The sequence below is a fragment of the Athene noctua genome, chromosome 5 (genome assembly GCF_965140245.1).
Source record: "Athene noctua chromosome 5, bAthNoc1.hap1.1, whole genome shotgun sequence".
Classification (NCBI taxonomy): domain Eukaryota; kingdom Metazoa; phylum Chordata; class Aves; order Strigiformes; family Strigidae; genus Athene; species Athene noctua.
Window position 1 is genome coordinate 58,886,854 of NC_134041.1, and position 24,799 is coordinate 58,911,652.

The 24,799-nt window shown below is 34.0% G+C and overlaps 1 protein-coding gene across 9 annotated transcripts in view; it reads left to right on the forward strand.

Moving 5' to 3' along the window:
- The window catches only part of ATRNL1 (attractin like 1), a 520,660-nt gene that overhangs the window by 253,983 nt on the left and 241,878 nt on the right, over positions 1 to 24,799 (forward strand). For all 9 annotated transcript variants that reach the window (XM_074907807.1, XM_074907805.1, XM_074907804.1 and 6 more), the window contains one exon: positions 12,108 to 12,169. In XM_074907807.1, the coding sequence (XP_074763908.1) occupies positions 12,108 to 12,169 (62 nt within the window). The remainder of the gene's footprint in view (positions 1 to 12,107; positions 12,170 to 24,799) is intronic.

Below are 24,799 nucleotides of genomic sequence, written 5' to 3' on the forward strand. Positions count from 1 at the left end.
CTTGGCTTATCTTTTGGCTAGTTATAGTCTTTCATGAGAGGCAGGACTAAGCATTTCAATTTCTTGTCTTAGCATTCTTCTCTGAAATCCTGGTCTTTCCAAATCCGAAAGGAAGTCAGTAGGTATTTACCGTTAATAATAATGTAGTCATCATTCACCTCTGGAGAAAAGAATTTAGAATTTTTTTTTAATATATTCTAGGTTTATTCTATGATAGTGCTGTTTATAGGATGAACAAAATTCAAGTATTTGTTCTCCTAACAGCTGCTGCAATGCAGATTCCTTCCTCCTTTCAAAGTTTAATTGCATCAAATATGCTCACAAGGACTTCTACTCTCATTGTAGTAGTGCTATTTACATCAAGGAATTAAAGTCTCTGTCTTTCATGGTCTTATCAATAGGTAAGGAGGGGAGCAAGAAGATACATCAAGGAATTTCTCTGCTGAATGGGAATGCTGCTTTTTGTTTGTTTTACACATTAGAGAGGGGAATCACCAAGCACCACGCAAAAGATCAGAAAATGTAATTTCTACAAAGTGGTTTTATATACATAAATCTTCTGAAAGACGGATACCTTTGGGATATCGTAGGCCGTAGACTTCTGTGTAATCCATTACCCATGCTGATATAAACCTTTGATTTGTGGGTTTAAACCTGAGGCTGAGTAACCTCATAAATATGCTAATCCACAGTAATCAAGAAAAGTGCTATTGCAAATACAAAATTTTTATTCCACAGTTCCAACAGCTTTATAGCATGCTCTACATTTATAACAATAAACTTTGGGAAATTACTCTCTTCATGTTTAAGAAAATGCTTTGCCCTTTTCTTGGCATCTCACCAATGAGTCTTACATACATTATTTTGAATGGCATGATCTTTATGCAAAATTCAGTGCATGTTTTGCCTTTTCTAACCAGTATTTGATTTCTAAAATGAACAAAACATTGCATAAATTTTAAAAATTCAGCTTTTTGTGGCCCTATAAAAATTTTATTATCATTTTTATTAGTCTGGAGACCAACCAGTGGGTTAACTAGTAGATTGTCTGGCAAAACCAACTCTACTGTATATTTAAGAAGAAAAAGACTAAGTATATATTGAAAAAACTTACCCTTTTAGCTGTGCCTTTTTGATATCCGTTATATGTATTTCCACACGTACACATAAGCATGAACTTTAAATGCCGTAGTCGTCATATTAGGTTCTAGAGTGATTCAAATAGTATAGTTTGGTGTGTGTGTTTGTTTAGGAAAGGTGAAAAATATCTTCCATGCAGGAAAGAAAATAGGACATTTTTCATGCTTATAAACCTCTGAATATGAGAATTCTGCTTTTCTTTGGGGGGTGCAATTTCTCTGTGCTAAAAAATCCTCACTGGATGCTGTATATAAAAACAGTTGTGTTTAAAAATCAGTTTTCTGCAAGAATTAAACAACAGTTTTCTCCAGGTGATATTTCAGTTCGCGGATACTGCATTACAAACATTTACTTAGCTTGTTTTGAGTAGTCCCATTTCTAATCCGTGTCTAAAGAAAATTGAGTTACTTTAAAAATTGAGGAAAAAATAATCAGTTCTGAAACAATTTATTCCTTAATTAGTGTGAAATTCCTGTCAAAATTTATTATTTTCTAGTTTCTCTAATCCGTACTTATGATTTTGTATTATGTGCCTGAAGGACTGAAATCTAAACACTGGTAATTGGAGCAATATAGTGTTTTTTTCATGGTGTTAGGACTGTGTTTGCCAGATTAACTGTGTAATATAGATGTATCTCTTCGCATAGGTTTCTGTGTCCATTTCTTGGTGAGCTGACACTTGCACAAACTACTTCACTCTCCACAAAATAAGATTGTATTTTTGTTTTAGATTTAAATATGACATTTTGAAGAAACAAGACTGCTGTTAGCATCTTTAAAAACAGAAAATAGTCCAATACATATTCACTTTGAATTCTTTCACACATTTTAACTTCAATCTCAGATACTCTTTAAATACATTTGGTGTGGTACAGTACCACAGTTTAGGTTTCTATACACAGTAATGTTGCTTCTGAACTCCAGTCTACTTATTTCACAGTAAAATCAAAATCTGGTCATTAAAGATGAAAAGCCAGAATCAGATGCTGTGTAACCACTCATAAGGGAGTTCCCTGCCCCTGAAAAGCTCTTCTTGTTTTCTAATTTGATCTGATCACTTTTGAATTTTATTTTGTTTGATAGTCCACAACAGTAAATGAGTTACATGTTGATAAATAATAAAAGGTCAATTATGCTAAGTGATCTGGATAGCTTTGTAAATTAAACTCGTTTGAAGAGTATACACTTTAGTAAAGCCAAGTACAAGGTTATTAACTGCCTGTAAGTGTAAATAAGTATAACATCTTGACACTTGTGTCTTGTTCCGCAACACCAGGACCCCTTGCTTGTATCAGAAGAGCAGGATATACAGACCTAACAGAGTTAAGATGTCTACAGCCTTGTCCCCAAACTGTTGTTTTTCTCCTGTAGGCTGTAAGAAGCAAGTGGGGGTTTAATGTTACCATATTTCCAGCAGAGGTGCATTGTAATAGACATGGGAATGACTACCTAAATATACCGGTTTATGAAACATTTTGTGTTCTACAGAATTGTTTCCCCTTTTATTTGTATGCACTTTTTACAGGCTGCTTCTGCCCAGTCTGTGAGCATTTCCATTCAAAAAAATGTAGAGGATTTGCTTCAGTGCTAATTTTTGTGGATTGTGCAAACTAAGGAGCATGGCAGCCTATTCTTCCATTGTAGAAGTCTGGGTTCACGTGTGCTGTATGGCAGGCTGGTGGTGGGTGCACACGACGTGGCAGAAGGATTCCCTAAGTCAGAGGTCAGTGAATAGGTGGTTTCAGGTTGGCGTGTCAAGTGCAGGTGAAGTGGTTTAGTGCAAGTCAGGCAATACAGATATTTGCCTTAGCCACCCTAACAAACTTTTGCCCAATTTAAGAAGATGCAGCTTGGTGGCTCTTCTAGCTGAGCCTGCAGTGCTCTGTCTGAGGTTCACTAGAGAGACCTGAGATCTTGCTGACTAGTGTGTTCTAGAACTTTGTATTGCTTGAATTTTTTTTTTTTTTTTTTTTTTTTTCTTCTGCGGGGAAAGACTTTTGATCCACCCTCTGCACCTTACGATAACTTCTGTGAAGTGACCCTTTCACCTCAGTGAAATGTGCTCAGATTCATCAGAGAACTATTAAAGATGCCCTGACACAGTAGCACTGCCTCTGATTCTGACTTCATCACCAGGAAATTTTTCGTTTAACAATATATGCGGATTCTATAAAATATGTATTTCAAATAGCCATCCCATTGCGTCAATAATTACAGAAATCTGACTTAAAAATTAGCTGTTTAATGGTAGTGGCTAGGCATTTTCCTGGATATAAGAACCCTGAAAGAAATCCAGATTGCTTCATCAACTTAACCACAGTTTGACAGAGTAATATGATAGTAGTGTGCCAGCACCAGCAGGTTTAAACTTGCACCACTAATTCCATTTTGACATTGATGAAAACATCATATGGGTCTTTTGCATTTGAGGAGGTATCTTTTAGACTCTCTTCTGAGAAGAGATAGCACTTTAGTTTTGCTATGTTAAATGAGAGTCATGTTACTATTTTTGTAATGCAATATTTTTTTTATTGAACCATTTTTCCTCAGAAATATACAGCACTTTGAGGAGTGAAATTAATCTGTGTGGGCAACTGGTTTGTGTGGAATCATAAACAATGTATAAAGTTGGAGATTTCTTATGTTTATTTTTTGAATAAATATAATTTACCGTTTTGACTTATTATGGTGTCCTAGAGCCATAGTAGTCTGCCAGTTGAATGGGATTGTCTGTTATGGGCAAGGATTCCTGATGTTTTTGCAAGCCCATCGATCATGCTAAACTGGATGAGAATGAAGGTATTACTGTGTAGCACCCAGGTAGTTTCTCACACTCTTCAGATGCAGTATCACCAGCCTGTGCTTGAGCTAATTTAGGTTTGACAGGAAAAAATATAGTTTGATGAACAAATCCATATCATCATGCAATGCTTCTCTTTGTAGTAGAATTTAGTCATTCAACTATGCCTGACAAATTCCCTGACTCCATTCCCTTCACTTCTATATTTAATTTTCCTGCCTGTCCATTTAATCTAGCCAAGCTTTTAAAAACCAGAGTTTTGGAAGATGATGTCTGTCTAGAAATCTGCTGTTTCACACTCGGTTTGTAGAAGAACTCAGTCCAGCAAAGATTTATGTCTAAAATAGCTTTCTGGTACTATAGGTCTTTGCATCAATTACTTTTCAGCTTTTTTAAAATTTAATTTCGAAACACGTAATTTGTCTTCTGTTTTGGCCTTTTAATTTTCTTTCATTCTCTCATCGACTTTACTAATCAATATTTCATTTGTTAATAATGTCTGTATTCATCATTATGAAGATTTTTGCATACTGACTTAAACTGTAAATTAGATAACAGTTCCTCTCTCTTTCACTTCTTGTAGTTTATTAACTGAGGGTTTCTCCTCTGTGTGGTATACATTTGTTCATATGTGCCCATACACACAAAATTAAATAAAGCAGTAAAATGGTGTATGCATATTGAATTTAATAGGCATAGTACAAGATAGGAAAAATTTCAGCTCTAAAAGCCTTCTTTAAGAACTTCATTCATCTCACTTGAATACAAACCTAGGTTGTCTTTCAGCCTCTCATGACTCTGAATAGTGGAAATAATATCCTGTAATTATGATGTTGTTCGAGAAAGAATGGGGTGGGTAGTTGGATAATCTAGTGCATGACATCATGAGAGACAGGACTTCAGCATGCAGCGATAATCTCTGGAAGCTGTTTATCAAATCCTGATGTGAAGGCTGTGATTCTGAGTCTGATTTTCTTGAAGTTATCTTTCATTTTCTCTTTATGTTATCAGTGTGAAAGTTTTGCTCTCACTAATTCTCATCATCTGGGGGGACTGTTTGTCAACATTAGACTAAATTCTTTACTGGCATCAACACAGTAGAAAGCAGTAGGATTCTGCCAGCAGGCACTTAGCTCCATATTGCTTCTCTGATAATTTCATCCTAGCAAGAAGAAATATTTATTTTTCCTATTTTAGCATTATGTTATTCTGCAAAAATGCCCAATCAGTACTTAGAAACTATGGGAGAAATTTATCTCACCTAACATTATTTATATTCTATGTTTCACATGAGATCTATAGTCTAAACTAATCATAGACTTGGTGTTGTTAGCAGAGCGAAATGGCAGCTCCATAGGGTAATTCATTCCATGTTACGAGTCCCACATCTATTTTAGAGTCACTCACCTATGAAGTGCCTTCCTATCTCTGCTGATTTTTATAAACTAGCTGACTAATTTTGACTATATTCACACATTTGACTAGATTTCACATGTTCCACATGGCAAAATTCAGATAAATTTTCTTTAAAATTTCAGTTTCTAGGAAAATAGAATAAATGTGTGGCATTTTTAGCCTCCATGTGAAAGTCTTTAATGTTTCTCTAATTTAGACAGAAATCATTTGGAGGATTCATATCAGGAAATTTGTCCTTGTCTTACCTTGCTCTCATGAAATTTTTCTTTTCTAGACAAAAAAAAAATATATATTTTGTGCTTTGTCAAATATTTATATTAGGAAAATGACCTACCATCTACCTTTCACTTGTGCAGGTCACTTTTCATATTCAAAGTCCAATGTGAAAGAAAAGTCATTATCATTTTTTACACTCTTTATAAAAACACACACATATTTAAGCAAAAAAAGAGTAACTGATCTTCTGTTATATAATTACTGACTATTCAGTAATCATGTATTTACTGAGTTTAAAGATATCTATAGCGTTTTTCTTCCACTCAATCATTATATAGGCCATAATAATGTTTTTAAAATAGTTTATACTTTGGTCTCTGCAGTCATGCTTCTGTACACTATATATCTAAACTTCACTCCATACAACAAATAATAAATTGGAAAATTGTTGTGTATCTAAATTTTACATCCTGGTTCCACATTATCACAGTATTTGATTGTTCCCATTTTCCTGATAAAAATGTTATACCCAAAAATGTGCCCTTCTACACAAATGTTTCCTCATCTGTCTTCTATTTGTTGCCTAAAGTTGCCTTAGTCAAAAAATGTTCCTCAAGAAAGTGTAAAAGAGGATGGACAAGAAAACATGTTAGTCTTTATGTTCAGTCAATATCCATTTCTTCTGCTTCAGCACCTACATACTACTAGTGTGGGAGTGTATAATAGTTTTATCCAAGAAGAAATTAAATTACAGTTTTGATGGTACTGAAGGAAGTAATAATTCTACATAATCAACGCAGTCCTGGCAGTTCAGTTTGGGTTATGTCTGACCTTGCTGTAATATGTTTCCAGGTTTAATAATTAGACCATCTACTAAAGTTTTACCATGTATTTAGTTTAGTTACTCTTCATATTTGTTCATTCTTAATTTATTAACAGTGGAAGATGAAAGAATGTATTAATGGAAGTATTTGTTCATTGTCTGAGAGCCTGAGCAGGTATAAGTTTACATTAGCGGATAACGTCATGAAATGGAGCAAAGATTAAAATTGCTTTTTGTGTACATTATTTGAATATATGAACCATCTCATGGATTAGGTTCATGTTTACTGCAAATGTGAAATTTTGATTTAGCGCACTACTATTGTGTCTAATTTTCCCTTTCTTTTCCCTTTTGCTGGATTGGTTTTTTTAGAATTACAGAGACAGCTTCTCAACACCTGTATTTTTCAAACTAAAACACTAAATTCTGAGGCCAGACTATTTCCATATGAAACATATCCCTAAGTTAGACTTTCAAAATTGTCTCATTTTTGTTGTGGAACAGATCTTGACCTATTGTTCTGTAGGACTGTATTATTGCTGCTTGTGCTAGTCAAGGTGAACGTGAAATGAAGTATCTAGAGCAGTGAAAAAAAAATAAATCTGTTCCTGCAGGCATTAACTTTGGAAGGCTGGAAAAATCCCTGTATTCAAAAGTTATTCTTATTTCAACAGACCTATTCCATCCATCATTGTTCAATGTAAAGTGTATTTCTTACATCATGCATGTAACTAAACCATAAAAAAATAAGAAATACCATACATTGAAATATTGGCTGCAATGCATGCATGTATGCAATACTCTGGCATATTCTGCTGGATATCTGAATTTTGAATCCTCACTTGCTGTAAAAGATTTTTCAGCAGTCACAATGCCTTTTCTTCCAATTGGGTCACATGATGTAAAGATCTTAAGGCTTTCTTAGGGTTTTATTTTTGTTGGTTTGTTTTAAAAACCCTTACATTTTTCAAAGACTTGAATGTGTCAGAGAAAAAAAAAATAGACTGATCAGTAATGCTTGTTGGAGCAATCACCGCAGCTCATTTATGAGCTATCAGCTTTTTCTTCTTGTAACTTGTATCTCTTAAGACTGTGATCTGGAACATATATATAACACATTTTGCTTTAGAATCTTTTTATTCTGTCTGAGTTTTTATGACTGTGGATTTCAGAATGTATCTACATTTATTCAGTATATTGGTTTTACTTTGATCTAATGGAATACAAAAGTAGTGCACTATAAGATCGTTATTATTTTTTTAATATTTTAGTTCATCCAGATGAGAATCTAATCAGAAATATTGATAGAAAAACCACTTCTGATAACACTGTTCTTTAAGTTCAAATGGCAAGATGGGTTTTGTAGATAGAAGTTTGTATCTTTTACTAAGCTAATGGAATACCTTAAAAAGTTAGACAAGCTTTCAGACACACAAGTCCTCCTTCGTGTCTGATACAGAAGCATCAGACTTCAAAGCTAAATCCAAGTTGAAAGCAATTGCTCAGAGTTTAATTATAGAGCATTTCCCATAAAACAGTCACTACAGATCTTTTGCCTAGGTCCTGCTCCTCATAACTACTTTACAAGATGAACCTTGAGTCTAGGATACAAAAAGCCTTGGCCTTAGCAGAAGCATCAGTTTTATGTCACATTATAGTTTCCTCAGACATGTTTATCTCTTTGTGTTTCACAGGTTATAAACTATCCATCTCTCCTTTTTGTTGCAACTTGCCTACCTTATCAACTCTTCTTCCTCCCTCACTTATCTCCTCTACTTCACAAAAGAAAACCACACAAGATATATGATCTAATATACTAAAATGATCACTCTTCCCAAATTCTCTTTTTGTTTGAAGTCCTCTGTTCTGCGCATCAAAAAGAGCTTGCATGCTCAAGAACTAGACTCATTTTTATCTTGTGGCGGGAAAAAAATAGATGCATACAACTCTTTTATGTTATCATAGATCCTCGTAGCTGGAGAAAATTCCAAACTACCCCACAAAAATTAATCTTTTTTCACATTGCTCAAAGTAGAGATCCTCTAATTACAGGACAGCTTTCATTCTTGATGGAGGTGTCTCACAATTATTTTTTTTTTTTAATGCACAAATCTAATGGAAACTCAAACAACTTCTAAGTTTTTCCGTGAACCAAGTATTGAGATTAGACTTTGTCTTACTGGAGTACAAAGCTAGGAGTTTCTAAGTCCTGTAATGTTTTTATTTCAGCAAATTCACTATAGCTTGATAATCTAATAATCATCTGTTAGTAGTTTTTTAGCAACAAATGACAAAACTTTACGTCAGCTATAAATCAAAAGGCCTTGGTTGCATTCAAGGAATATTCCAATACTGTAACCAACTTGATTAACCTTACGTTTTCTAATTAATTTGTTTTTCTTTGCTGTCAATGGCAGAGTATTTTAGAAAAATAAACATCCTTTTTTTTAGGTTTCTGAAAAAACTATCATTATTTATGTTGCAAAGCAACAATTTATCTGTAACAGTCTTGGATCATAGTCACTGAAAGCTTTTAACTCAAGCCAAATAGGGAAAAGCACTTCAACCATTATAGTTGATGAGACATTTTCTAGTGGTTTCTATAAAGGTGGGAAGACTGTTCAGTAACATGACAGATAGCTGTCTATAAGCTTGCCTTTGAGAAGCATAGATCAAGGACAGCTACTGAAATATATGTGCATCCACAGCTATTTCTTCAGCTACCATATTGATGTCAGTCTTAAATTCTCTTTTGGAAATCTAATGCTGGTGAATGAAAGAATTAGCATCTGTAACAGAAATTTTACTTCAAATAATGTTTTATAGTACTGTAAGTAATCCTACTTCCATTTTTCAGTATTAAGCTGTGTAAAGCAGAGCTGTTATTCCTCTTTCTTCAAGGGAAATAGTTTTATGCTGGAAATTCTGTGTTCACTCATAGAGGCTATCTTATGCCATAGAAAATTATTTTCCACATGGCACTTTGTGATTCCATTCCATAAGAAATGATGCAGACGATATTTATCTTGAATGTCATTTATAAGAGATGATAGAGATACTATTTGTGGGATCCATAGGCTGATCAGACATTTTGGTGAAACTGAGGGCTACTTAGGCATGATTCAAATTAACAAAAGAGATATTCATCTCCAGTATCTAAGTCCAAAGCAAAAATCTAGGGTTGAAAGAATTTTCCTTGTCTTGTCCCTTGTCTATGTAGACACAAGAAAAAACCCAATATGTTCATATCTAGAGGAAAGTCCCATGGAAATAAATCTTTCTAATTGTATTCTGGTTCTTTGTGACAGTCTTAGATTAACAAAATTTACTTGCTTCTTAGTGATCTACTTACATTTAAAATATGTATCCTTTTTGTTAATATTCTTGGTTGAAATTAGTCTAAGAGGCATGGTACTGTTTCTTCAGAAAATACTGTAGTTCATCTTTTAAACATGAACTCTAATAATTAAAATACACCGTTTGATTAGAATCTGAAATTACTTGTGGGATGGAACTTATTATTTTTTTGTAAATCTGCTTCATATTTGCTGTGTTGTTTTTGTAAAAGAGGAATAAAGGCGCTACAGTTTCTTAAAAAAAATTGAGGTAAAACTTTCCTGATACGTTGTGATCAGATTGTGTTTTTTGATTGCAGGACTTTCCCTTGACTGTAGTTTTTTCTACACTGTTACTGCTAATGAATGCTGACACCTTGAATGAAAATAATTGAAGTAATGCAAAATATAAATGCTCCTTCAACAAACAGGTTTTGAACAGGTCACAAAAGGTGAACTATGTTGGAACTGGCATTTTTTTTTCTCTTTGTTCATCTCTTGAAGTATGGTACTGGTAAAAAACATTCTGGAAAAGCCAGAAGTTAATTTGAATAATAAATATTATTTGAAGGGAATCTAGCCTGCATTTAAAATAAAGATTGAATAGAGAAAGCTTTTGGTTTTCACACAAGGTATCATTAAACAATTGTTTATGCTTAGGATGCAGTTTATATTGGGCCAGAGAAATCTTCAGATCTTTTTTCAGATTTTATCTTTTCTATGCAAAATAAAAGTTACATTGGTGTTAACGGATACTTTGACAATTTTGTCCACTCTGTAATTTTTCAATTTTTTCATACTTTTACTCCCTAACCTCTCTTCATTTTTATACAGTATTCACCATGGCAGTAAACTAAGTTAAAGTTTCTTAGAATTTAAAATTTCTGCTTATATTAGACAAATAGGAAAAAACATTTGTAGATTAAACTTCAGTAGTGAGTCAGAGTTCTTTCTCTCTTCAGCTTCTTGTCTTTTCACAATTTCCCAGGCCAGAATGTGGGTTTTGCCCTGATCCAAGCACAGTGTTCTGCTTAAGATTAGACACATTTGGATTTCCTCTCTAGAGAGGAGATAGATGATAGTACTCAAAGAGTTTAGTACACTAAATTATATTCTGATTCATTTAGCAAGTATCTTTCCTGATAATTTGGTCTGAGAAATTTGAAATATCTGGTTTTTGTGTCAAATTCCATAGCTCCTAGAACTGTTTGCATTGCTTGCAGTTGTGCATTATTAGTGAAGAGAATGGAGAAATTACATTTTAGAGGTGTGTTTGCATAATGGTGCCCTCTATACTTATTCTTGGAATGATGCAGTATCAGGCACTTTAACACCATTATAATACTAAAGCTTATGTAAAAGGTTTGCCCTAAAATAAATAATTAAATAGATAGTTAATTCTTCATTATCATGAGTTACCATGTCAAAAGTCCACAAGTTAGCTGTGAAAGGGAATCAGAGTAATTTTTTTTATAATTACTAGTCAAGATCAGATCTTAAATGCACAAAGATCTCTAAAAACAACAATTATTGTAACAGGCTGGGAGTATAGTTAGATAAAAACTTTGCACTTTGAAGTCGAACATTCTGTATATCTTCAGTTTGATAATTATACACAGTGAAATACTGATCAAGACAGGGACTTAAGGATATTTGTAGATATAACTTAAATATTAAGTACAGTTCTTAACATTAGCAAAAAAGTAATTATAATAATTATAGGCTCTATTTCATGCAAGTGTGAATGTGTGTCTGTGTATATGCTGTCTTAGAGATAATTATTAAATCTTTGTGAAAAATTACAACGAAGAGTTGAACTAATACATATTCTGGTAAGGCTGTAAAAATGTAGCTGAAAATAATATTTGTTACATTGCATTTAAAGTAATTTGCTTTGAAACAGTTTGTTTTATTATGCAGCAGATTTATCTGTTTTAAAAAAATTAATATATGCATTCATTTTAATACTACATAATTCTAATCTTTTAAATGTGTTTTAAGCACGAGATGTTTTTTGTCATTTCTAAAACCTTGTTTCATTGTTACAATTAAAGTGGAAAATGGTGATATTTAAAACAGTAGACTGTTCATATCAGTATAATTTCTTTGTATTTTGCATGTTATACTTTATATCAAACAAATTTTATGTGGATATTTCTATCAACTTTACTTTGATAGAAAGACTATATTCCATTGTATTTTGACACAGGTAAAGATTTGGGGTGGGTTGCTCACCTCACTTCATGGTAAATGCAGGTGTGTGCACACCAGACTGAAATTACACTTGAAGCCAACCATCCATGCAGCCATAAAGCCCCAGCCTAAAAAGAGCTTTTGATTCTGCAAATGTTGTAATTTACTTCTGTTTTATTTGCAGATTGCCTTCTCACAGCACAATACTATCATGGATCTGGTGCAGTTCTTTGTCACCTTCTTCAGGTAAATTGCTTTTTCTGTCTTCTGACTGAAATCATGCTGATTCTTTCCCATGAAACATATATCTTAACCAGCTTTTTAATCTTAAGAAACGCCTGCAAAGAAGCCTTCAGACTGTGTTCTCTAATTTGCACCAGTGGAGGATCCAGGCCGTTGCCCAGTAGCTACAGGCAACTGCTGGCATCTTTCATATATTTGGTGGTACAGTCTTAACACTTCATAAAGATTAGCTAGATATGTAGTGTATATTACAGTGATTAAGAGAAACCTGCTATACTGACTTAAGCTAGTAATTTATGTGTGTGTGAATTTTTTTGTAAACTCTCAAAAATTATTAAAAATGATGGTTCTGTTCAATAGCTTGTTATTTTTAATAAAACACCCCAAATCACTACTACTAATGCTTTCAGAAGTTAATTGTGAAAGGCGGAGATACATTCCTACTGTGAAAGTAGGAGATACATAAGATTTGGTTGTGGCAGCAATGCAGGAATTGCTTCAACTGCAAATGGACAGCTATTGTAGGGTCTGAACAAAACTTCACTGAAAGACTTCATAAAATTTAAGCTGTCTTATAAAATGTCACAAACTTGAATATAAACAGATGAGTTACAGTGCTTTGAAACCTTGCTGTGAAGATATTCCCCAATAACCATGAAGTATTTGCAAAATATGAACACAGACAACTATTTTGATCGGACTTTCTGTATTTTTAGATCTGCTGTGCATTTATTTCACAAGTTCGCAGCACAGATTTTCTGTCTGCTTTAATCACTGGGCTCTGAGGAACTGTACTTGAAGAATCAGACCCTTAAGTGCTGTCAACAGATCAACTTCTGTTAATTTCTGTCACCTGGAAGGGGGCAGACATGAGCAGACACTGAATTCTTCTGTGCCCAGTGCGTTGGCTAATGGAGAGTGGTTGAGTAGCTGATACAAAGCACCCCGTTTCTCCTCGTTCACCACAAACAGAGCAATGAAATGCTGACTGACTAAAAGTCAGCCTAGTAGTGTTCTGGGTTTTTGGTGTTTGGTTGTTGCTGGTTTATTTTATTTTATTTTTTCTGGAAAGACAGCAAGATCTAAAAAATGATGATGCTCATGCAAACTTTAAGAGGACAAACTCCTACAGAAGAAAGCAAAGTCTATTCAAGTATGATAGAACAGAGGGACACCGCGACAAATAGTAGAGGTAGACTAAAAGCAGTTTGTTTCTGTTCTGTGCCCTGAGGCAAGCTTAGAAAAGGTGAGCTGTAGACTCTTTGATGTGAAGCCATTTCTATAGATACACTCACTGCATTAGCTCTCTTGGTGTGATCGTCTATCTGATGTGGTTTGTTCTGGGTAAACACAAACTCACCATGATCTTGATGAAAGAGGAGATCTCTCTGCCTGAACAGTAAGCTAATTGGAAGCCAAGGCCAATGTAATCCCCCTTACAGAGAGAAAGGTTGTAGGATAGCGGGCAGCTATGCTACCACTGCCTTTGACTCAGCTCCAGTCTAATTGCATAACCAAGGCTTTCAGCTGGCATTCAGTTCAATAGGGGCTTGCAGCTATCTGCAGCCTAACGTTAATGATCAACCTTAGGAACCTAGTTGCAGAAATATGTAAAGGAGTCAGGAAATGCTGTGAGTAGTGCATTGCAGTAATCCAAGCAAGCCATAAAAATGAATCACAGGGCACCCTCCAAAGACACATATAAATCACACTAAGGTTAGATGGTTATGATGAGGAATAGTGTTCATCAAAACAGATTTTAAAATCTTGATGTAATTTTGTATGGTATTCTTCTACAACTCAATTAGTATTAAGGTGCCTGTAGACATAGGCAGGAATGTCTAGGAGCTGGAGCTCTCATACTGTGTTTCTAAGAAAAAAATAGAAACAGAAAAATTAGCACACGGTAGATTCCCAGTTTGCAAAGCAGAACTTGAGAAGAAAATGGAAAGGAGAGGAAGGGAAAAATAAAAGGAAGAAGCTTGAATTGTTCTGAATGAAATGACTGCATGAAAAATTTATTCGATTGCACTGTGTTCCCAAGTTGATTGACTCTGCTAGGAAGATTAGCCCAGACCTATTGCTTGGCTAACCATCACTTTCCAAGACACAAACCAGTACCTTCTGTGGGGTTTTTTGGGGTTTTTTTTGTTTTTTTTTTCCAGTGTTATGCGCAGAGTTATGGAGTTTTTATAAGTGTTAGGAATCCATTAATTTTCTTATCACAGAACCAAAATAATTGTGCATAATGTCACAGCAACACTCCCGACTTGATAACCCTGACATCAGAGCTAGCAAATGGTCAGTCCATGTGAATAAGCCAAAGAAAAATCTCTCAGGTTGTTTGTCACTGGACCAGTAGTTACAATGTGTTGTAATAAACGTAGGAAAAATACTTAGTGTGTCCTTCAAAAAACAAAACTGAGAAATTTAGACTGAAAAGTCTAGACACCATTAAAGCTTTCAGTAGTTATTAAATTGGATGTTGTTTCTACAGGATCACTAGTCTAAACAAGCTGCAGAATGTTTCTGATAGGAAGATATAGCAATAACTAATCTTTTTTTTTTTTCACAGTAATGGACAGTTAGTCATACCCAAGGAAGGTATCAATACATCTTCTCTAAAACAGTTAATAGTGTTCAAGCCTTTATCTGAAAATTTAGTTTCAACAGTTCATAGCCTAACAAAACTATTTTAATAAGGGTTGGTTTGTTTGCTTTTTTGTTTGTTTGTTTTGTGTGTTTTTTTTTTTTCTTCTCTTTTTTTTTTTTTTTTTCCTCTGGATGGGAATGTGTTATATTAAAACAGTGACAAATTATGCTAGTAACAGTAATAACCCAGGTCATGTTTGCTAGCATTATTGACAGAGAAAATAATTGTGTTGAAAGACAAATTTGAATGTGCTTGATAACAAAACTTGTTTCAACCTGCTTTGATAAACATGCATTTGCATTTCTCTCATCTAGTATTATATTTTTCGTATTTCTGAGCACATGGTATAACCCTGTTCACTCTGGTGGCCTAGCCAAACCAGCAAACAGGCTTATTTGACAATAGCATTTTTTTAAACAGCGATTTCAAACACATAGTTTAAAACTGTTCCTTTATAGGGTGACTGCTTCTGAGTAAAAGATGAGATGCATGTTTTGCTGCTTGAATCAAAAACATCAAAATAACAAACGTTCTTAGAATTTTCCCAATGTATCAACTATTTAAACTATTCTTTTGTAAGGAATTTTTTCAAAACCATACATAATAAACTATGATTAGATCTGTAGGTAATGCTTGATCTACCAAGATATTATTGTACATCCTGGAACAGAAAAGTTATAGAAATACAAGGTCTTTTGAAAAAATAAACATAATATTACAGAAAGTATAGTGCTCCAGACCATGTTACTCATAGTGAAATAAAGAACCCCTATTTAATTTAATTCTTTTTATTCTGGAAGGTTTCATTGTATCTACTTATTCAGTAACCTTTTCTCAAAGAGTAGAAATGCAAGCAGATCTATAAGACTAGTAGCAGATACCTAACAATTTTATAGAAACTGTGGCATCTGTATTGCTTTAGTCAATGCTTTTGAGCTCATGCCTTGAAGACTTTTAGCCGTCACACAAATTGAGAAGTGTGTGACTTGGTTTTTTTTTTTCCACCTGCTTTGAAGCAGTACAGATCTTATTAGAAAATTTCACAGGCAGCAAATGTGAGTGATCTTTCTTATACTGAAGAAATGCAGTCCCCACAGTTAAAGAAAGTCTCTTCCTGTATTACCTTGACCAGGAAAACACCCAATAATCTAAAACTTGGCTTTTTTCCAAACTGTAAGTGATAAAGGAGTACTCAGTGTTTTCAAATCTTACATGAATATATTGTTTTAGCCGAGTAGGTAGCCAGGACATTTTAGGCATTTAATAATGGATAATGAAGTATCTTTAGTTTCCAAAAACATTATTCATTTTTTCTTTAGATCATATTCTATCACGCATAAAATTTGACAGTGTTCAATATTTGTTAGCTTTTATTATGTATCATTTGAATAAATCCAGAACTGAGAGCCAAGAAGCTCTTGATTTCTAAACCTGCTTTTAAATAAAATTATTGTTAAGAATTTATAACAGTGCTCATGCATTTCTCGGAAAAACTATTTGTTTCAAGAATCTGAATCAGGAGTTCTGGTAAGAAATGTGGTTTTGTCTCATAATCAAAAACCAGGAAAACTTAAAATCAATAGTTAAGCTATTGGTATTTTTGTGATAGTTAATGATATGCAACTGCTACTGTCATAACTATTTTTTTATAGCCTGCTTCAAATATGTAATATTGACCACTAACTAATCAGGGACTTTCTCTGAGCGTCCATCTTCTTTATGCTCTCAGAACGATTCCTGCCATTGCTTCTGGTTCGGCTCTTGGGGTGGAGCTGTCAACTGGTGGATTTTATGACTGACTGGAATGGTGCATTTTAGTCACTTTTATAACATCTCTCCTTAGTGCTATTAATTAGAGAATTTCCAATTTGTAATAAGTAGAGCAGTATTAAGAAATATGGCTAGTTTAGAAGTTTGAAAATCCTTATGTGTGTGCTTTTGAAATTCTATGAAAATTATGGTCATTTAGGATCAGGGGTACGTTCTTTCTGATAAATCTTTCTGCGAGCACTGCAAATAAGAGAAAATATTTAAAATATACTCAGTGTTTATTGCAAGAAGAAGGGATGGGCATTTGTTTTGGGATGAGGATGAGTAGCATGAGCTCCGATAGGAATTGTAGCAGATACTGAAGAGCCAGGTTTATCAGCCCCATATGTGTATGATTGTTTGCCAGAATCTCAGCACAGTCACTTCAGTTGCATTTCACGCAGTGGGAGTGGATGGCAGCATTTCAGCGGGTTGTATCAGAGCTCCCAAGAGCTTCAGTACCTGAATCTGCCATTCCCGGTGTAAATTCTCAATGGGTGAACTCCTTCTTTTTACAGTTATCCCTTGGTGTGTCTGCCTGGGTTTGTGTTTGTTGTTTTAAAAATAAAGGATGATAAATTAATGCTAGATTTTGGCATGCTTATGTTTATGAGATTGAATATTTATCTCCATAAGAAAGACAAAATGTGGTGTGTTGGGATCAGGTCATGTCCATCATGGCTGGGTTCTCAGAAAATACAGAAGTCTTATAAATCTAAATTAGCATATTTTCTGGTAACATGAAAATCAAGTTATCTTAGCAAAATGGATTTTACATTTGGGGCTAGAATAAAATTGATTTTTACTTAGTGATGCATTAAACCGTTTTCACCTCACTTAGAAGCAAATAGTTTGCTTCCACTGGGACAAGCATGTCTGTCTATATTGCAGTGGGCAAGATGAGTTGGTTTTTTTCAAAAAATGTTTGTTTTGAATTGTGGAATTTATGTAGATTTTTGTCTTCCACTCTCTAAATCACCCAGAAATTTTTGTCATCATTGTAGAATTATTTGATATATTAATATTTTCTGAGAAGGCAGTCACTTGTTGGCCTGCAGGCAAAGGAGATTCCCCAGTATCACTGGATCGGTTGCTCTTCAAAACAATGGATCTGTCATTTAATCCCGTGGTGACCAGAACTGTTTTCCATTATTTCATTCTTGTTTTTCTTCTGTCTGTGTTCATCCTTTGAGTCATTTGGAAGTGCACGTGAGTGTACTAGTGCTTGCTGTATTTTGATTTCAACATACACTGTTCCTTAAAGTACAAAATAGTTGCTCAGCTTGTATCTGAAGATGGCTGATATACTTGTGTTAGGTATAGCAGATATGGGCTTTTCCTTCCTTCCAGAAGGTATATTTAAATTTTTGAACTTCTCACATCCTGTGTGTGTCAAATACAGTCAGAGCTGTTCATTGTGCCTGGTGAAGTGCTTAATCCAAATTTCTTCTCAGTTCATAATGGCTAGAAACAAGTTCTGGAGTTGCTGAAGTGCAGAGGGGAGTTGTAGAGTTGTAGAGTAACAGGATTTGAAATATTTATTTTCTTTTTTTTTTTTTTCCTAGTCTTTTTTAGAGGGAGGAGAAAAAAAAAAAAAAAAAAAAAGGAAAATCCTAAATTGCACTCTTCATTGTGTATAGTGCTGTAGCCTAGCACTCCAAAAACATTTTGTCACCACTTTTGCTTTTATAAACTCTCATTGGAATCAAAGCTGCTACTTATGTAGTAATGTTCACAGCAGAGGCCTCAGAAGGTGTCACCTGAAATATACTTCCCAAGACTCCTGAAGAAAGTATGTCTTTTTTTTGAAGACTCAGTACTTTTCAGGCTCCCTTTCTCTGAGACAGTTCTCTGACGTTCTCCTTTCAGGGATGAGTCTTTTTACAGCTGCATTGTATTTTGTTTCCTAAGAAGCATCATGTATAATTCATACGGTGTTTGTGTTTTGATTCCCTCCATTTTATAATGTATTTTTTAAAATCAGATTAGTCAATTGTTTTCTTAGACTAAAAGAATGTTGTCGCTCGCAGCTATTTGTCTTCTAGAGTGCTTAATCCTGGTCACTTTTTTTATGAAACTCCAGTCCACAGTACTTTAAACAAAAGAACAAGAACAGGTTGTCATCTGTGATAAATGGACTTGAAATTTTGCTTTTGTCATTTTAATTCAAAAGAGAAGCAATTCTGTCTTCTTATGACAAGAACTGCTTGCAAGTACTAGTTGCAAAGTTAACTTCAGAAGTTTGTTTCCAGATGTAAGTGTAGAGTGAAGTGGGGCAAAAGCTGATAAAGAAAAATAATAACAAAAAATAAAGGAAATAAAAAATATTAAAGTTTTCCTTTAGGCAATAATGTCATTGTCCATTATAGCAAGTGACAAGCAGCTTTCTCAAGCACTCTGCCAGTCTGTCTCTGCAGACGCAGTGGGTATGGCATGCTGTGAAATGAGTGACATCGAAGAAATGAGCAATCTGTTTATGGCAATAGAGAAATATTCAGGGTCCTTGTGTTCACTTGTAATAAATCACAGAAAGAGGGAAGAGAGAGTGCTAGACTGTGCGTTATGTTCTGGATTTAATAGATACCAAAATTGTAAATCTAATTATTGCTTTTGAGAAGAGACATCTGAATTCAAGGGAATTAATCTAATGAGCTTTTAAAATGTAATATTAATAAAAATATTCCAGTAAGAATTTCCTGGTAGCAAATGAAGCATTTTTTGTGGAAGATTTTTGCTTTTTTAATTTCTTTATTGGGACTCAAGCCAGGGGGGCTACAATTTTTCAATAAGAAGCAACATTATGGAAACTCTGCTGTGGACTCTGAAAGCCGCGCTAAAAATTACACATTAAAAAGGAGTTATATAATCTATTTAAATTTTTTTAATCTGAATTTGATCTGCATATGTGGCCAGTTATGTTCTATATCATAAATAGTTTTCTATATTTTCAATTTTTTTGGTGATATTTTGGGAAAACACTCTACAGTTTCATAATTATACTTCTTTCCTTACATGTCTCGAGGCTTTTCAGTCAAAATTTTAAATATTAAGTTGAGGGGAATCAGGAGTTTTGTATTCTTTATACAGAATTACAGAACAATAATGATGCTTCTTTGCCCTGGAAATCTAAAAATCCTTACTCTATCTGCAGGAAAATTTCATGTTAATACAGCTTTTAAGAAGGAGAGCTATGAGGTTTTTTTTTACACCTATCAGTTCAAATATATTTGCCTCTTTGGAAAAGGTATTGGAAATGTTATGTAATAAAGGGAAAAGTTCTTCACCAATGTATGAAATTTCTTTATTATATTTTAGTCTAATACAGAAAAAAATACTGACATGACTTGGTGAAACTCTAAATGTATTTTATATTTCTGTGATTTATTATCAAAGGGCAACATCTGCACTAGAGAAAAAGTTCAGTGAAAGAAAAGAATGAGGGGAAAGCATAAAAAAATTTTCTTGAAGTATTAATCTCTTGCTGTGGAAGGCTGCTGAAATGTGGCATTAGTTGGCAGTCCTTATTCCCCAAATTCACTAATTGATCATGATTAGAATAAATGAATATCTTTCTCCTTTAATTTTAAATCTTAAATTAGCATAAATCAGCAAAATCATTGCAAAAAAGCTGAAGTGAAAGCACCACTATTTTGACATTAAAAAACATATCCAATTTCTAATTATTCTTGAAACTTACTGCAGAAAATATTAAATTCTGTATTTCATGACTTGTATGCAAATTTAATGGACTTAGATTATTTTCCTTCCTCTTTAGATCTGAGTCTTTTATGTGCAATATCACTTGTTGAGAGAAATATAGAGTCTTTCACCCATGAAGGGCAAACCCATAAAATTATATGAAATATGAAAGTCTTTTCTATGAGTAAAAGAAACATAATCACACTTTATGGTTGTGACGTTCTATTTATTCTATGGAGATTAATTTCAGTTTATGTTAGATTAAGCCCCTTTGATTGTAAATCTTATTTATTTGCTGCTTCAAAGAGGTGAAAGGAAGAACTGCCGAGAGTTAAAGTTCATATCTAGAGCTTTATTGTGTAATATATTTTAGAGTCCTTTTAAATGGTTCACTTTTATTTGATATTGTATTGGCAGAAGGAAATGTGAATGTTGGTCGTTCATATAGCGTCCTGACGTACACTGCATCCATTTTCCCTTTTTAGTTGTATATAAAGGCTGTTTGCATAATTGATCATTCATTCATACATTACTACAGTAGCTTCTGGTATGGCTTGTGGTATATTTAATATGAAAAGGCATCTTTATGTGTGTGTATATACATGAACTATGTATGTAGGAAAATACAATTATAAAAATATGTATGTGTGCATTTATACATTGTATATTTACTTTTTTATAATTATTTAATGTAGTTGTTTTAAACCCCCCCTACGTTCTCTATAACATTTCGACACATATATAATGAAAGAAATAGGATTTTTTTCATAATCTTTTTCCTGAAAATAACGAATTCCCCACTCAAAAACATTTTGTTCTTCCTTACCTTCAAGAAATAGTTTGATATTTCATTGCACATCAAAGACCAATAAACCCAGGCTTTGTAGGGGCAGTTGTCAGAGATGATTTTAAACTATTATAGGATTTGGAGTTTATGCCTCAGGAAATGAAGGATTAAGTTGGTTTTCTACACTTAATATATATTAATAAACAATTTTACAGGGATGTGGTAGCTGTTCTTCCTAATAAACTAATATCTTTTATATTGATATTTCCTTGATGCTGCTTTACTTTATAATATAATTTATATAAAATGCAGTAGATATCATTGATATTTTAATCTCCCTGTTTTCACTTATTCATTCAGAGCTTAAATTGTGAAACTTTATTAATACCATTATTGAAGTTTTAGTTTATTAGTATATTTAATTTTGTTGCTCTTCCTCCTCAGCAAAATTATTTTGGTTACATTCTTAATAGTAATTTTAAATGTGTTCCTCTAGAGACATCTTACAGTTTGCTTTTGGCAGTATGCTGCTTTTTTAAGGTTCATTTCCCTTTCATGTATTTCTCCTAACTTCAGTAGAGCAGTTCAAAGATTCTGTGCCACAACATCCAGTGGTCCTGTGGAAACCAGTCAGAAAGCTCCACTTTAATTTGCCCATGACCTTTATTTTGGCTCCTCCGCAATGCTGCAGATCTCCATTGTGAAAACCGTTCTCAAAACAGAAAGGCTGCTACCACCAAAACCAGTTACCACAGCCAGTGGGACACCTAAAGGCAACAGGCATCTTTTACTACAATAAATCTTTATTACTTCCAAAACAAGTTACACTCTACATGCAAAACAGCTGGAGCACCTCAACCTGTCCATCTAATCCTTTGTTTATGATTTGTTGTATACACGGGCATGCATTGTGCTACCGTAAGTGTCAGTGTTGGGGTGAATCAGTCCCTAGATGCCTACCACGAATACTGTGCTGCCCCACTCAGGATAGGTGTTCTGGGTAGAAGTACTTGAGTAGAGACAGCTCATAGACTTTTCTTTGATTTTTGTTGTTGTTAATTTATCTAAGCAGTAAAACAATCATTCTATAACTCCATTCTTCTCCCATAATATCTACATAACTTTATTTTTATGTACGTAAAATATATATTCATAAATATTTCACATGGGTGTACTAAATTTTTTTGAGCAGAGTCACAATGTACATACATAAGTGGTCCAGGTGGCCGTGGTGCAAACTTCCCAGGTATTTTGGAAAATAATGTCACTGGGATATTTCGAACTGACCTTGTGGAAATTATAGTGATCTTGGATGACAAATGTCCTTACTTGCTTTTTGGTTGTTGTCTGGCTGGGCAGCTACAGATGGCCTGAAGGTTAGTTAATGAGAACTCCTCAAAAAAGGAAAAAAAAGTACAAACTATGTAACAGAATCCAGCTGCACTGGATCAACAGTATCATCTCATGATCACAGTCAGGTTAGAGTTGTTCAGGAAGCAGCTAAAGGTAGTGTTACCTTGGTGGAGTTGGAATAAATTGCTTCATCTGGAGTTTCAGACGATTGAGCATAGCTGTATAAGATGTGATTTCTTAAAGGGACTTTTCTTTGAATATTTTTTAAGATATAGCTGTAGCACAGGTCATGCACTAAAAAAAATGATGCTTGGATCAAATACTGCTGAGGATATGAAATTCCATGCCCACCTGAGTACTACTGATGTAATGTCGAGTTCTGAGATTTAACCAATATGTGCCATTTTAAAAATAAATTCACTTAAGAATTTTTGCTCATGTCTGAATGTGCCTCCTGCAGTGATCAGTGTAGCGATGCAGTTATGTGACATCTTTAAAGCTAGACTGTGTCTGAGATTTTAGTAGGAATCTTTTCTTTAAAATAAGTTACAATATCTCTGTGTTTTCCAGGTATTTTTCTCAATAGGACCAGGGAATAAGATTATTTCTGAGGAATTCCTTTACAGTCTTCCCGCCATAGTCAATAATAGTCCTTCAAGATAGAAACAAATTTTCATCTTCATATCCATCTACTCTGTGGGAGATGATATTCTGTAGAAAGATCTGTTACTCTGATCTGCCAGACTTCTCTTTAATTCACAAAAACTCCTAATCTCTGATTTTAACATAGGCAAAACCAGGTATTTATTGTGTGGGAGTAAAGTCCCCCCTAACCTATTGTCTCTGAAAATATGTCATTTATAAAGCTCAGGATCGTCAACGATCAATGTCTCATCTACCAGGGAAAGAGAATGTGTTGACATATAATTTCTGAACCGAGCTTTTATTTAACAGCCCAAGTGCTCAGTCTGTGGCTCCATCTCACTTTTCCTTCTTCCTTTTATTTCACTCTAAGTGAGATAAGTACCAGTTACATCTGTTTCCAAGCAGAAATATTGTGCACACACAATAGAATCACAATTCTAATACAGATGTTATGAAAATAGTCATTGTAGTGTTTTCCTGCACCAGGGCAGGAAATTCTTTAGATATGGTCTTCTGTTTTCCTCAGTTAAAAGGACTGCTCTGATACTAAGTGAAAATCTTCACAAATGTTTGACGTTTCCTTGGAGTATAACTTGAGTCTGCACTGTTGATAGGCGTTAGGATGGCATTGAAGGACACTATGTTGAAATGCAGGAATCTGAAATCATTGAAACCTATTCTTTTGGATTTCCTCTTTTTTTTTTTTTTTTAATAAATAAATGGAAAAGCTAATAGCATTTAACAGTTGAGTTTATTCTAAATTCTGATCCCTATTATATACACTGTCAGCTTTTTCTCACCTTAGAATAACTATGTGTTAGTGTTTTCTATACCTGCAGAGCTGTTCATGGCAATTACTTTGCTGTGTGAACTGCAGAAAAGGGTATACAGATTTTCTATCACCATCTTTAAGAAGTTTCACATGTATTAAAGTAGTTTCAGTTGACTCTCCATATATGAATGTATTTTTTAATCCATGAGCTAAGGTATTTCCATTATACCCTTGTCATGTTTGTATATCTTCTTTTAAAACCTTGGTCGTTAATTTTATGAACTGCATCTCTGTGCAGATGCTGCTCCTGTTGATCAACCATGTCACAGTAAAACAAATCTGATGTGGATATCCTTTACCTTCAATTCTTACCAAACATAGGGTTCTGCCTGGGAGGACCAGATTAGTAGAAGACCATATATATTTCTCTTTAACTGTTATTCTGGTTTTTATAAGGTTGGTAGTTGTAGACATGTAAGAAGTGAATTTTAGAGGCAATTATGTGACTTTTATGAGACACTTTATGCAAGATTTATTTATGGGAACATATAGATTTTCAGGACTGCATCCAAAAATAGCATTTTAATCACTGTCATCTGGATAAGAAGAATTATCCATGTAATTAGTTTCAAATGAACTTGAAAAGTGTTGCTTAACTTGTGTGAATTCCATTTGAGACACAAATAAATAAATACAAATTTGCATTTAAATGATTTTTGGTAATACTTGAAGTTTTAAATACCATCTTAGATAATTTACTTCCTATTCATGCATTTCTTTCACTTTGCAGTTCGGAAAGCAAGAACTGGGAGCTTGAACCCTTTTTATGGCTTTTGTATTTGAAGGTTCACAGCTGAATTAAATTTCCCTTGGGTTCTTTTATTTCGTGGAGAAACTGTGGGAGAAAAGTTGGAG